Source organism: Vigna umbellata, chromosome 4, assembly GCF_029865625.1.
Source record: "Vigna umbellata cultivar VRB3 chromosome 4, Vumbellata_1.0, whole genome shotgun sequence".
In the NCBI taxonomy this organism is placed as follows: Eukaryota; Viridiplantae; Streptophyta; class Magnoliopsida; order Fabales; family Fabaceae; genus Vigna; species Vigna umbellata.
This window is the reverse complement of record NC_142168.1, coordinates 49,118,927-49,135,155: the sequence shown is the minus strand read 5'-3', so window position 1 is coordinate 49,135,155 and position 16,229 is coordinate 49,118,927. Positions and strand designations below refer to the sequence as shown.

The following is a 16,229-nucleotide window of genomic DNA, read 5'->3' as shown; positions in this document are numbered from 1 at the left end:
TTCCTTAAAACACTATATTAGCTTTGCTAAAATGCTTGAAAAACTATTTATCTTTAAACATGTGGGTTAAACAGTGCTTTACAAATCAAGTGTTTAACAACCTGTGTAGACCGTCTAATCATAACTAAAGTTGTTAAACGTCTTTTGGCAAAATGTTTTCCACAATATTATTCAACACCTCCCCCTCTTTAGTGTTTTCCAGTTTTTTTATTTTATATATACATGTTTTTCCAATTCAAGTTAGTATTTAATTTCCATGTTAAATGCTTGATGTAGATTGTTCCAATGCTTGATTTGTGATTCTTGAGGTGTTGGGAAATATCTATAGAATCTAGACTTGAAATTGAATGCCTAATGGATGCTTGTATGTAGGAATAGAACTTGGTTAATTAGTAATCTTAGAATCTTATTTAGTGTATGGTTGCTTGTTCAGGATTCAAAAAATTGAAGCTTGTTGAGTTATCATAGGCTCAAAGTTACTAGGGATAATGTTTGAGTATATTGGTGAGTTAATTTTGACTTGAATATGGAATTGAGATATTTGTTAATGCATGAGAATGAAGTGGATGAACTCTAGTATTAACAAATTATAAATAATCTGTCACATTTCTTTGCATACCAACTATTTGATGAAAATATAAAAAAGCGTTTCTGGTATTTTTGTTAACTTTGTGGTCTAATTGAGTTCAAGTGCAAAATTTGTCAAGTGTTGCACAAGTCTTTTAAGAGAGAATGAAATTTATCACTTGTTATGATGCAACTAGTGCACTTACCGTTTGTTTTGCAACCAACAATGAGTTGACGAGTTGATCCACTATCCACAACCCATTTTATCATCCTACATTTCGGTGAATAACTACGATCTTGTTCACTTTTGAGAGTGCACAATTTATGAGAAAGGAAAAAAACATATGCATGTTGTTTACTTCAACTAATTTGCATGGATTTGTGAGTACAAATTTGAAGGAGAAAGATTAAAAATTATCCTCAAAAAGATGAGAGGATTTAAGGGGATGAGAAGCAAAATTAGGAAAATAACCCTTTGGTATTGTCTTATGTTGATGTAAAAGTAGAGAAAGTTCGATATATGAATGAAGATAAAATTATAATATTACATTTTAATTTATTAAAACATTTTTTTATATATTGTATCCATCAAATTTTTGACAAATTTTTACAAAATTTTTCTTAAAATATATTCACTTTCATCTCCCAAATCTTTTAAAGGAAACAACACGGCAGTTCTATCTTTAACCTCTCAAATTGTTCCATTTACTTTTTCAAATCGATAACCAAAGTGAACAAAACATAATTTCTACATTCTCTAATACAAAGCATTCAACTAATTAAATTAACATTAACTTTCATATTTTAAATAATCTTCCCTATTAATTATCACCACTATACTTTTTTTATATTATAAGTTAAAAATATTTCAGTTCACGTGATGAAATTGTTAAATAATTAATATGTCATAATAATATATTAATAAAATATGTTTTTATTCATTATATTTGAGATTTTATTATATTTATAAATATTTATTTATTTTTTATTTCTTTATTAGACATACAAAACAAAAATATAAAACTTTAATTTTTTATTTATTTTATATTCCCTATTAGATTTAAAAATATCAAATTTATAATAACAATAGCAATATTATAATATAGTTTTATACTTTTCATCCCTCTTTAATTAAAATTTCATAATAATTATAATAATTTTCATTATAAACTAAATTGAAAAACTGAGACTATATATACTAAACTGTTTCTATAATTTATTTAGTTTTAAATTATTTTTTATTTTTCCTTCTCCCAAACCAAATGAAAATTAAGTTAAACATTTTACTTATTTTTTTATATTTCTTTCCCCCTCCATTGTTTTCTAATCTTATAAAGAAATAGAATATTTTTAATAAAATTCAGTTTACAACTAGTTTTTCATCTTGAAATCCCTGTTTCACATTGTAAATTTTACATCCTAAACTTCAAATGCTCATAAAAAAAGAGTGTGTATACACGAATAACAAAATATAGGCTTTTACTTCCCGTAACCCCGCAATTTATTTACGCACGCTCCAATATTTTCTCTAAAAGTGTTTCTGGATTATGTTTTGGAAATATTTTGAAACAATCTTTAAAAAATGGCTTAATTATTTGGTCCCTATATTTAGAGGGTTTTTTCTGTTTAGTACCCACTTTTAAAAATGTTTCTATTTTATTCCAAAGTAGTATAAATTATATCAATCAAGTCCCTTCTGTTAAATTGGCATAAACGGAGTTAACTTTGTGTTGACGTTGTTATGAAATCTGATCTTTTTTTCTCTCTCTTCTGCTCTTCCTACAAGGCCCAACTTTTTCTCTCCTCACAAATTTTTGATATCATTTCTTCATCCTCCACCAAGAGCAACAACATTGTTTCTTCTCTTCTTCTTTCTTCTTCCCCTTTCCATTTCTCAGTTCTAGTTTTTACCCCTCTTTGTTTTTATTCATCTTTAGGAAAGAATAAACTAATCCAATAAAAAAAAGAAAAAAAAGCATCAATAAACAAAACATGGGGTGGGGTGCTTTCTTTGCTTATTTTCTCAATTAGTCATCTATGATTTTTCCCCCTTAGATCGACGTTGTTTAATCCAATCCTATTTTGAAACGTTGCAAAAGGAGAAAGAATCAACACTCCACAAACACACACATTCTCCTTCACTATAAGATAAAAACCAATAGTGAGCAAAAAAAAATTGGTTCAGACACGGTAACAGTGTTCTCTCACCAAAGAGGTCGCATTCTAGAGTCGTCAGTCTTCAACTCCCACCACGTCGTTTCCAGGAAGAAGAATTGCGTCCCTCGAATCTCCTAAATCGTCGCGGATCTCCAATCGCCAAAACGAGGCGACTCCATCGTCGCCGAGACCGGCTTCCCCACCTCCCTCTCCGGGCAACTCTTCACCACTACCGCCGTCACAACCTAATCCTTGTCTCCCAAACCCTCAGACTGAAAAGAATTTCGTCGCTTCGGTTTCAGATCGGGTCGCGGAGTGCTCTTTGAATGTTATTTTAGTTGTGAAGATTATGATGGTGCTAATTATGGTAACGAGCGTGAAGAGGCTCACTGTTGGAATCACCATGTCGACATTTGCGGTTCTGCTTCTAGAATACGTGGGGCGGCGTGTGGTTTTGGGTTCTGTGGTGGAATCGTGCTTCCAAAAGGTTTGGGTTGAAGATGGTGAAGAAGCTCTTGCCTAAGAAGTTTCGTGCACCTAGGAAAAAAAAGGATAAGGGGAATAAGGAAATTAAGTATGAATCGGTTAGTGAAGTTTCAAGTGTTGTGGAAGATGATAAGTTACCTGTGTTAGAAATAGAAGAGGGAGAAAAAGCTAGGCGTTGCAGGAAGAGTAGAGGAGAGAGAAAGAAAGATAAGATTTCATAGCCACGTCAACACGGAGTTAACTCCGTTTATGTCAATTTAATGGAACGGACTTGATTGATACAATTTATACTACTTTGAGATAAAATAGAAGCATTTTTAAAAGCGGGTACTAAACAGAAAAAACCCTCTGAACGTAGGGACCAAATATGCAATTAAGCCTTAAAAAATTTTAGAACGAAATTTCTGAAATAAGATTTCTGAAATAAAATTTCCAAAACACATTAAATGCATTTCAAAAGAAACTTTTCCAAAAAAGATTTTATAATACCTTCTAGAATAAGTTTTTCGAAATATTGCTCCATAAAAAGTGTAATACAGAAACTAGTGTTGTTAAAATGGGTTGTAATCCGTGAACCAATCCGGCTCATCACAAGTTTCAGCCGGGTTGGGTTTGAAAAACATGTAATTTTTTTATGTGGACTAGTTTTCAACCCGGCTCACCGGATTGAACCTGTGGTGAGCCGGGTTGGCTCACCAATCCAACTAATTTAATTTAATTATTTATTATTTTGTTTTTCAATATTATTAGTTAGCATTTTTTTATTATTATAATGTAGATGGTGATAAAGAAGAAGATATTTCAAGAGAGAAATATATTATAGATTTATCTATTCAAGATTCTAATATTATAAATGGATAAGTTGCAACATCCCATAATCTCACACTTGATAATTCATAATTGATATATTGTAGCATTACATTTAAGGTAACATTCCATAATCTCACACTTGATAATTCATAGTTGATATATATATATATATATATATATATATATATATATATATATATATATATATATATATGTTTTAAACTCAGATTTCAACTACAAACTCATAAATATAACTCGAATTCTTCTAATTTATTCTCCTATCTCTTTTTTCATTGGCACTGAATCAGACGACATTCCTTCATCTACTCCTGTTTAACGAATTATACGATCATCGCACATACACAAACACAAACAAGTAGGGTGAGCTAACATGCAACAAATCATTTATAAAACATGCATAATTACTTTGATACACTCAACAAACATCATATAATAATTATGTCAGACACCCTCATACCATCATACAACAATCGTACCATAGATACTCATCCCATCATACCACAATTCCTAATAGACACTCATCCCACAATACCCCATAAACACTCATCCCACAATACTCAATAGACACTCATTCCACAATACCCAATAGACACTCATCCCACAATACCCAATAGACACTCATTCGGATGATACGTTGATGAGCGGTCACGGGAGGTTATGCACTTGTGATGACTCCTACTTCTTCTTACAAATACACTTCCAAAATACTCCATACCATCCACAATGTTAGTCCTCAACACTATGTCCAAAACCGACACATAGACCAGGACCTCCAGCCCCTCTCACCACATAATTCATCCTTCTCTACTTGAGACTGGATGATTATTAGAGTATCAGGATAACCTCCAACAACAGGACCCTCAACATCAACATATACACAAATACCATATCATTACAGAATCTCTCCACGAGACTCATACCATGCTCATATTCCTCAACTCATATTATACCATTACGAAATCTCCCCATAATACTCATATCATGTTCAGATGCATAAATTCAAATCCAATATAATAAAATACAATCATCACAGAAATCATACAAAATGAATATATCACAAAATAGATTAACAATACTAAAATATCACTATAAATAGTCACCGGAGAAGAATCGAATGTTTGACGAATCAAACTCACCATAAACGCCAGTACATATGACTAGTCACAACTTACTGGATTTGACCAGGGCTGCTCTATGATCAGGGATGTACCAACTCCGGTTTTTAAGATTCCTCTATCCTACCATCACAATTATAACCTTAATATAAACGTTCTGGGGAACTAAGAAGTTGAATCTGGCATAGCCGATTATACATCTTCTTATCCTTCCAGAAAGATGAATCCATCACATATTTTATATCAATTGAGTATATTGCATAATAGTTTAACAGTACTTAATCTGTTCAATAGGATTTAAGTTAAAAACCTATCGAGTAGACTTTCAGGAAAAAGAGGTGTGTCACCATGGACAACTTAAGTACCAAGTCTTTCCTTACAAAGTGTTCCTCAACTAGTTTTTAACAAATTTCTTATTTACAGATTCAAAACAACAACATATAAATTAACACAGAAATTAAATATAGATAGATATACACCAAGCACATATGTTTTTCATTAACAATATTCACACAGAATTTCAAGACATGAATAGTAATAAAACAATACTTAATCATAATATAAAAGCTTAGAAAGGTTAACTCCTCTACCTCTATTCCAGACTTAATCTCTTGCTCAGAATTTGTTTCTCCGAAAATCCTCCAGAACCTCTACTCTTATACACTATCACTATTTTAATTTTTTTTAAACAAAAAGGTAGATAGAAAAGAGTTTGAACCCATGTTCTTGAAATCACCACAATTTTGCTACCATTTAAGCTACCAAAATTTCTTATTTAGCTTTCCACATTTTATTTTTACATAAACTTATTAATTATATTTTCCATTCACAAATAAATTTATTACTACTAGTAATAAAATTGTTACTATTAAGGTAAATATTTTTCATGGGTCTTACATAAGTGATACAAAAATTATCCATATTAAAAATTTATTTGTTTGCCTTTTGTACATGTTTTTAGAATTAAAAAAAATTGTGGTTCTTTTATTTAAAAAAAAATTATAATTAAATGAGCCAACCTATTTAACGCATCAACCCATAGTAGATTGGGTCGATTTCAAACTTTTTCAGTTAGCTAATAAGATAGTCGAGTTAAGTTAACTCACTAAGTGACCAACCCGTAATAAACCAAGACGGATCGAACTGGATTACCCGTTTTTATATAAAAAACAGATTCGAAATATAAAATATGTTCTTGAAAGAATTTGTCTAAACAAATTTTTTTCCTTCTTTTTTTGTTTTTAGTATTCTCTCTTTTTTCCATACAATAGCTGTGATGATAGAAACGAAACAGTTACGATACAGTACATAACAAAGGGTGTTTAAATATTTTTTATTATAAAAGCGCAATTATTAATTAAAAAAGATATTTTATATATATATATATATATATATATATATATATATATATATATTACTAGTTTATTTATTTATTTATTATTATGTTGACCTATTTTAAATTTAATAAAAAGTTGATATATACATTGTATCAAAGTGTTATTCTTATTAAAAAATATTTTAACACAAAAAATTTAATAATATTTTGATACATTATACATATAATTTCTCACCATTTATTATTTATTTATTGGTTTAATAGGTTCGTAGGTCCCTATATTTGTGGGTTCGTTTCAGTTGGGTCCTCCAATTTTTAAAGTGATCAATTGGGTCCCTAATTTGGGAAATTTGATTCAATAATAGGATTTCCGTTAAATGTAGTTAACGTACGTTAACTTTGTTTTGAAGTGGAAGCTGAGCATCCAGGTGGCATCCTTCGTGGATTTATATCATTTTCAGAAATTATTAACTAATGTTAAATATATTAATAAAAAAAAAATTATTAGAATAATCATTAAACATATCAAGTAATGTTTCGTATTTTGGGTAGCTTCTGTCTGAGAAATTGGGGAAATCTGCGAAGTTAGGGTTCGTTGGAGGTGTGCTGGCATTTGGGGAGCACCGCTTTTGCGTGAGAAATTACTCAGGCATACCTGGTGTCTTCAAACTATTTCCAATTTTGGGGTCAGGTAGCTGGTGTCTTCAAAGTTGGGGAAATCTACGAAATTGGGGAAATTAGAAAAATTAGGGTAGCTCGTGGTTGTATTTTGGGGTCAGGTAGCTCGTGGTTTTATTTGAAGGTGAAATCCCTAAATTAAAAGTGTGTGATAGGAGGTCGAAGTTGTAGTTTTGCGACGCAGCTGGGTGTAGTGCTTGTGGTTGTTCGAAGAGAATGTCGAAGGAGCACTCTTGGTATTCATCGAGTTGCAGTGCCAGGCGGAAGGAAAATGGTACGCCTTCACCGATCTGCTACTGTGGTCAAAGTTGTGTGGTGAGAACTGCCAAAACTACGAAGAATCGGGGCAAGCAATTTTGGGGATGCTCCAAGTATAAGGTATGTTAGATTCAACTCAACCTAATTAAGTTCTGGTACTGTTTGTGAGAAGAAGGTGGTACTCCCTAATGAAGTTGAATGCTGTCTTTACAGAATGGTGGTGAAGAAAGTGGTTGCAACTTCTTCGAATGGTGCAATGATATTGGTGGTGACGAAAGGGAAAGTTTGTTCAACAGTGAAGGAAAGAAAGAAACACTAGTGAAGAGTGAAGACATGGATAGTACTAGGAAAATGATACTGAATTTACAAAAATCAGTTTTCATTGTTGAAAAGTTGATGAAGGTGGTGATGTTGTTGGTGTCTGTTTTATGTGTAATAGAAAAAGTTTTAGTTTCAATGTTGATGACGAAAGGATGATTCCTTGTAACTTTGTTGTAGGTTTGGTCTGCTGTAATGAAATTAATGAAATGAATGAAATGGAAGAGTTGTTATAAATTCAGTCCATATACTGTGTACAAAATTACTGCCCTATTAAACCATTGTTATAATGCTAAATCATATTTATAGAATAAGCAGTTTCAATTTATAGAATAAGCAGTTTCATTGTTGAAATGCTAAATTACAGCATTGTTATCCTGATCAGACCACAATTTGATTGTTACATTGCTGAGATACTATTGAATAAGCAGTTTCATTTGTTAGCTAAATTACGAGCGCCCTCTTAAGCTCGCTGGACGAGCGTCCACTGCGGATCCTCGCTGGACGAGCGTCCACTGCGCGTCTTCGCTGGACGCGCGTCCACTGAGCGTTTTTTCTGGACGATCGTCCACAGGACGAGCGTTCTCTCGTGCGTCCACAGGGCGAGCGTCCTCTTGATGCGTGCGCACTGGACGAGCGTCCACCTCTCGCTGTGCGAGCGTCCGCGCGTGCGTCCACTCTGGACGAGCGTCCACCTATTCTGGACACACTGGTCGACCGTCTCTGAGCGAACGTCCGCTCGCTGTCGTCCACAGGTTGACGAGCGTTCCATAAAAGCAAAGATAACATTCCATAAAAGCAAAGTTCTCATTACAGCAAACTGGTATTAATCAGAAAAGGTTCAAGATCAGAATTTTTGACATCAGAATTTTTTACATCATTACAAAACTAGGGATAACTGCTGCAATTTCTATAACACCAGAAATTTTTACATCATTACAAAACCAGTAAACATCAGAATTGCTTAAGGATGATTTGATGATGGTATGTTTTCTTCATTTGTTGGGTTGCTTTGTTGTGTTTGGTCAGGGTTGAGTTCACCATCTTGGGTTGATTTCTGGCAAGAAGTTCTGTTGTGACCCAGCTCCTTACAAATGCCACATCTTTTTTGCATACCACCCTTCCTCATTCTTGTTTCGTCCTTGACTAACTCCCATTCCTGTAACCTTCTTTTCTTCTTAGGCCTCCCTGGCAATATTCTCTTTTTTGGAGGGAGCACATCATTATATGGGGTAATTTCCCACATATTCTGACCATTAACTGGATACACAATGGAAGAGTAGATTTCTTGGTATGTTGACTTCCTAAAACAATTAGGGATGAAATCATCTGCATCTAAATTCAGAAACTTCATAACAGCCAACGCATGACAGCATGGAATGCCCGAGATAGCCCATTTCCTGCATGTGCATTCAACTTTGTCTATATCAACTATAAACTTGTCACCAACTTGGGACACATGACGAACTTCAAACAACTGCAGTGCTGACCAGCTGAAAAAATAGAATTAAAATTTAGAAAGTACGCATACACTTAAATTGTTGAACACATGATAAATGAAAATATTTTACGGTTACCTAGCAATCCAAAATTTGGTTAGCTGGGAGTCCTTATTAAGTCTACTCTTGATTTTTGGACAAATCACCCCAGACAATGAGGCTATTTTTGTTCGGTTTGTTGCCCATCTGTTCATCAAGTAAAGGCGGATATCCTCCAACATGCTTATGATTGGCTTTGACCTTGTATGCAGCAATACACTGTTGAATGCCTCTGACATGTTGTTTACCAAAGTATCACACTTAGCATTGGTGGTAAACCTTGATCGTGACCAGTATCTACATTTCAAGAGATTACGAAATATGGGTATCACAGTCTGCCACTTCCACAACTATGAATTGAATCACATTTCAAGAGATTTTGAAATATCATCATACCTGGGAGGAATTTTTATAAGGTATTTGAATGCCTCGAGATTCACTTCCTTTATATTTCTCATTTCGGTTTCCCAGGCTTGTGGATGAGTTGTTGTAGCTGCCTTCCACATCATCCGCTTTAGCTGCTTTGAAGGGAATTTTTTCCTGAAATTTGCGTACAGGTGCCTAACACAAAACCGATGATCAACTGTAGGGAGCACCTCTTCAAAAGCTTGCATTAAGCCCTGTAATTTGAAATTGACAATGTTGTTAAAGGTATCATATCAATAATAATGAAAAGGTTTAATATGTTATTAGGAAAAAAGGGCATGTGAATAACCTTTTGTTGATCTGATATGAATGTCAATGATGCATGTACTGCCTCCCCCCTAATGTCTTCATCCAGAAGTTCCAAAAACCATTTCCATGTTTCTTTATTCTCTACCTCCACAATGGCATATGCTAGAGGTAGCATCTGGTCATTTGCGTCTCTTGCAATAGCAGTTAGCAATTCACCACCATATTTACCTTTTAAAAAAGCACCATCCAGTCCTATAATTGGCCTGCAGAACACAAAACTGTCCTTGCAGGCCTTAAGACAAACGTAGAACCTCTTGAAAATATGGCCATCGATATTCTCTTCCACTTCCACCTTCACTGTGGATCCAGGATTACGAACTAACAGCTCATTCGCGTAATCATAGATCCTTTTATATTGTTCTTTGAAACACCCATCAACATCACTATCGGAAATGCGAGTCTGTGATTTCTGTGATGGTCCATCATCTTCCACACCAACTTCAATTTCACCAAACCAATTCTCAACTCCCTGCCCTACCTCTTCTTGGATATCACAGTCAACTAAGTCATCCATACTACTAACATCCAAACTGCAACTCCAACTACGAACATCAACATCATCTCTTTCAGACCCACCCACATCACATTCAACTTCAATTTCACCTCCTACAACATCATCTCTTTCACACTCACCCACATCAGATTCAACTTCAATTTGAACTTCCACAACATCATCTCTTTCGGTCTCACCCACATCACATTCAGCTTCAATTTCACCTTCTACAACATCATCTCCCACACCTCTTTCTTCTGAAACAGGAACTTCACACTCACCATCACCTACCTCCTGACACTCATCATGAACTTGTTCACACTCACCATGATCACTATCATGCATCATAGGTTGAACTTCTTCTTCACCTTTATTATGTCCAACATTTTCTAACATGTGTATGATCTCAGGTTCACACACTGTGTGAACAACAAATAAATGAACTTCTCCATTTAGCCTAGCTAAGTTCATCATGTGCATGGCTCCCCTATCATCAGACAAAGCCTCTAACCTATCATCTAACACAGAACCCCCCCTACACAATACCACAACTCCTTAAATCCATCATATCCAAGTCCTTTTACTACACTGACTAAAGTGAAGTAACTCCACACGTCTGGGTCAAAAGAAAGAGTTGTACTTTCCCCCTCATACTTAAGAGGCCCATCGTTTATGAAGTGACCTCCATGGTGGAAAACAACTTCAAAATGATCCTCCATGTAATACACTATAACAGTATATATCCTATAAAATAATAAGACGACAACAACAACAACAACAACAAATATATAAAATTAGAAGCAGGAATAGGAAACACAAGGACCAACTACAAGATAACTTAAACAAAACAAAAAGCGCAAGGAACAAACATGGGGGACCACATTGCAACGTTGCAATACCAATATAAAGCACAACAACAATTACGGTCTACTACGGCACTTCAAACATGGGGGACCACTTTCAACACCAATTTCTATAACAACATAAATAACACACTACCACACCAGTTCGAACATGGGGGACCACGACTGACCATGCATCATTGTCAAAATTATACAAAGAAGTAAACATTTACTAACCTGGACACGTGCTACACCTCCAACGACCTTCGCGAAACTCCTCCACGTGATTCACCACCAAAAATTACAACCTTTTACTCGAAACCACCGATAGATCACTACAATTTCATAAAACGAAAGGGTATGGCTGAGTAATTTCTCACGCAAAAGCGGTGCTCCCCAAATGCCAGCACACCTCCAACGAACCCTAACTTCGCAGATTTCCCCAATTTCTCAGACAGAAGCTACCCAAAATACGAAACATTACTTGATATGTTTAATGATTATTCTAATTATATTTTTTTTTATTAATATATTTAACATTAGTTAATAATTTCTGAAAATGATATAAATCCACGAAGGATGCCACCTGGATGCTCAGCTTCCACTTCAAAACAAAGTTAACGTACGTTACCTACATTTAACGGAAATCCTATTATTGAATCAAATTTCCCAAATTAGGGACCCAATTGATCACTTTAAAAATTGGAGGACCCAACTGAAACGAACCCACAAATATAGGGACCTACGAACCTATTAAACCTTATTTATTATTATGTTAACGTATTTTAATTCCAATAATAAAAATATAACAAATGTGTTATTTCAAAATATTATAAAAAATTTAATATTAATATATCATCGTTATGATTAATTATAAGGATATTGGTCAGGATTTTTATGTAACTTCCTTTAATAGATTTTCTCGTAGATCGTGCCCACCAATTACCGTTTCTTCCCAACTGCACACTCTGCAGCAATAGCAGACAGCAGAATTCACATTTCACACAGACTACCTCTTTCTTCATCACTTTACCACATACCAACACCGAATCAAACATTTCTCCATAATTAAAGCCCCATTTTCTTGTCCTCTCTCCAGTACTAACCAAGATCCCTCATCCCTCGCACACAATTTTAAATATTTTTCCAAGGATAATAATATTTTATAACATTTTATATGTCATTACATATTAATTCAAAATTATCTTACAATTTATGATAACAATTATAAATATTAATCGTAAATAAGGTGAATGATATTAAAATATTGTTAAAATGATATTACGAAGGTATCATTATTTTTCTCCAAAATAATTTTATATTTTTTTATATTTTCAAACTTAAAATATTGTTTATATACTCATTAATGTTGTAACGAATTTAAAATATTTTTGCAAAAACGATTACCTTCGAGAAGGACATTAGGATATAACACATCCTAAGTGGCAGTTGTCGGAACAGGTGCTAATTATCATATTTAGTGATAGCGAATCACATTTAGGTGTATCATCCACCGGGTGCTATGAAATGCTGCTTATACAGATAAAGTCTCCTATTCTTAAAATACAGATAAAGTCGCATATAGAATAAAATAAAAGAAACATAAATTTATATCTATTAGAAAAGACCTTTTGAAATGATATAAAAGCAAGAGTTTGACTTAAAATAAATAATATCTTATTAATATCTTATTAATGTAAAATCTTATTGTGTTGAAGCTCCTTCAGTAATTGCAATTTAACTTTTGGTTGATATTTAAGGTCTTAAGTATCAAGTGTTTTTGAGAATAAGAAATAACTTAAAAAGTAAAGGTTGAAAATGTTGGTTGCAATTGAAATTTTTAGGGTTAAATATGTTTTTAGTTCCTAAATTATTGACCGTTTCTGGTTTTCGTCCATCTTCCAAAGTAAGGTACAATTTAGTCCTCAATCTTTAAAAAACGTTCGTTTTAGTCGAAAAAACGAATGTTTTGAGGACTAAAACGAGGACTAAAAACAAAATTTTGAGGACTAAAACGAACGTTTTTTCTAAAGAATGAGGACCAAATTGTACCTTACTTTGGAAGAGGGACGAAAACCAGAAACGACCAATAGTTTAGGGACTAAAAACATATTTAACCCAAATTTTTATAGGATAGAATTATGTAAAAACAAATGTGATAAAAATAAAATAACAACCCATTCAAATATTATTTAATCCTCCAATTAAAAATAATGTAAAATGTATTATTAATATTTCATTAAAACTTTTTTTTATTACATTTTTTAATAAAATTATTAATGGTCTTCCATTACCAATAACAATAATAATATTTTATATTATCTTTAACACCTGTTATTTTTTATACATTAAAAAAGTACTCAAAATACTAAATAAAACAATAATTATGTTATTTAATTAAAAAATAAATAATAAAAGTTTAATTGAAAAATATTAAATTTTAATTATTAATAAAAATTAATATGAATATCCTTAAAAATATTTAAAATTTAGTGTAATTAAGTCTTATTTATATAAACATTTTATCCATTTGAAAAATATGACAAATTTTAGATAGATGAAAAATAAAAGATGTAACTTCACTTTGTTAAGAAGCTATATATTTTGTCTTAAATTCCAAGACAAACTGTTTCCTTCAATGACTCAATACTTTAATCTTCTTCGAGAAATTCGATGGTTTGGAAAATTTTTCCTACCATTCATGAAACACTAATTAATTACCTATATTTATCTAGTTTTGGTTTTAATGTTCAGGTTATTTAAGCTAAATCCACTATTTAAATAGTTAATATATATTAATCAACAATTTAAAAATATAAAATTTTATATGATATTAAATATATTTTTCTTTTGGCTTAAATTGTATTTGTTTTCTGATTAATTTTTATTTATGACTTTAATTTATTTAATTTTATATTTTAAAAAATCTATAATTCTAAATCAATATTCTAAAAAAAATTTATATTTTATTACACTCTAAAAACTAATTATCCACCATACTATAAATCTAACAAATGTTTCGTAGAGTATATAATATATTTCAAAATACAACTATTAAAACACACACAAACACATACATTTATAAAAAAAATAAAAATAAAACACATTTACAAAATTGAGTTTAAAGGAAAAGTCTCTATTATCATATATTTTGACTTATAGTCATAAAAGTTCATCAATCAAACAACTAATCTTTAGAAAAGCTATTAAAAATAAATTTCTAATATATAAAAGGAACAATTTCATTACAAATTTATAAATAATTTAATTTCAATTAATAACAAACATACAATTATATAACTACAACTAACCTATAAATTCAATAAATAAAATAATAATTAATATCTTTCGAATATTTATATTAAGTATGTCATGTAAAATACAAAGTATAACGAATTTTAGTAAACTTATTACATTTATATATATTACATCATTTTGTGTAATAACTCCTTCATCTACTTTTGATAACAACATTATATTTTAGTTTACATCACTTAGATAACCAATCAAATAATGATATATTTATTATATCAGAAATGTCAATACTTAATACACAAGTTAAATAATAATTGATATATTATTCTAAATACATAATAATAAGAGTATAATAATAAGGGTTAAATATGTTTTTAGTCCCTCAACTATCAAGCGATTTTGTTTTTCGTCCCTATTTCAAACTTTGTACGTTTTGATCCCTCTCCTTAAAGAAATAATAATTTTTGGTCCTCCAAAACTAACACTGTTAAATTTAATCTGACGTGGCTAACGGTGTGCCACACATGATACCAGCTTTCACAGTAATCTTGTGTCACGTTCACGGTGTGCCACTGTTCACCACCCTTTTCTCCTTCTCTCCTCCTCCACCACCACCTTCCCCTTCAACTTCATCCTCACGCAAGCCCGCCACCACCAACCTCTTGCGCAAGCCGCCGTCACCAACCATGAGGCAGCGAACGCTGTCCCGCCGGCACCATGAAATTTACAACAAAAAACGCTACCGTGTTTGGGTCCTAGGAAATTCATACTCTGGTTCAGTGCACGCCAGATCTATCAAGCGAAGATTGCAGTGAGTGTTTGGGTGATACCAATCCCATTTACAGAAGATTTGACTCTCGCTTAAAGGTTGCAGTGAGTCTCGAGTGTTTGAGTGACATTTATGAATGCATTAGGAATGCAAAAAGTTTTCTCACCGTTTACACTAGGAAATATGACAGGATAACAAGGGCCCTGAAGTTAAAGTGAAGAGTTTCTCATTTTTGGCGTAAGGAACTCAAAATAATCATAGTTCATATCAATCCATGATTTATAGCTCTCTGGATTGCCATGATTGCCAACTCCAGCTTTGCTTTCAACCGAGGAAACCCATTAAGGTGAGGATCTTAAAGTTTGTAACTTTATCTGGCTGTGCATTTTGCTAATGGAGTTTCTGCAAGTGGAAGTTGTGGTTTTGCCATGGGTGTGTTTAACACTTTATGGATTCCCTTGTTTTTGTGTGTGTTTTGGGGGAAAGGATATTTCTTGCGGTCCAACATTTTTCTACTTAACCTTTATTGTCAAATTTTTGGTTTTTTAATTTGACTAATTGTTCAACTAATATACCACAAAAATCCTATGTTTGTTAGATCTTCTGTTATTGCATGTTATTGTCCACTTTAATACTCTTGTTATTTATTGGTTGCTGAGGAACTGAAAGTCTGAAAGAAGATTTGAAACCTGATTGTATGGTAGCATGAAACCTGTAATTTTTTTCAAGCGTTTGTTGTTATGGTTGTGTAAATTGTTGTCACTGGTTGACAATCTAGACTCACTGCAATCTTCTGTAATAGTTGAAGAACGACCCACTAGACTGTTGTAGACGGAGAGAACGAGGATGAG

The 16,229-nt window shown here is 32.6% G+C and overlaps 1 protein-coding gene and 2 pseudogenes across 1 annotated transcript; 1 reads left to right on the top strand and 2 right to left on the bottom strand.

The window, feature by feature from the left end:
* Positions 1–2,559: 2,559 nt before the first annotated feature.
* LOC148200467 (uncharacterized) lies at positions 2,560–3,431 on the top strand (annotated as a pseudogene).
* A 5,279-nt stretch (positions 3,432–8,710) lies between these two features.
* LOC148200466 (uncharacterized) lies at positions 8,711–9,898 on the bottom strand. The gene is made up of 3 exons (XM_088112278.1): positions 9,681–9,898; positions 9,324–9,581; positions 8,711–9,239 (listed from the first exon to the last, which is right to left on the bottom strand). The coding sequence occupies exons 1-3, from the start codon at positions 9,896–9,898 to the stop codon at positions 8,711–8,713; spliced, it is 1,005 nt and encodes a 334-aa protein (XP_087968404.1).
* Positions 9,898–11,231, bottom strand: LOC148200465 (uncharacterized; annotated as a pseudogene).
* Between the last annotated feature and the right edge of the window lie 4,998 nt (positions 11,232–16,229).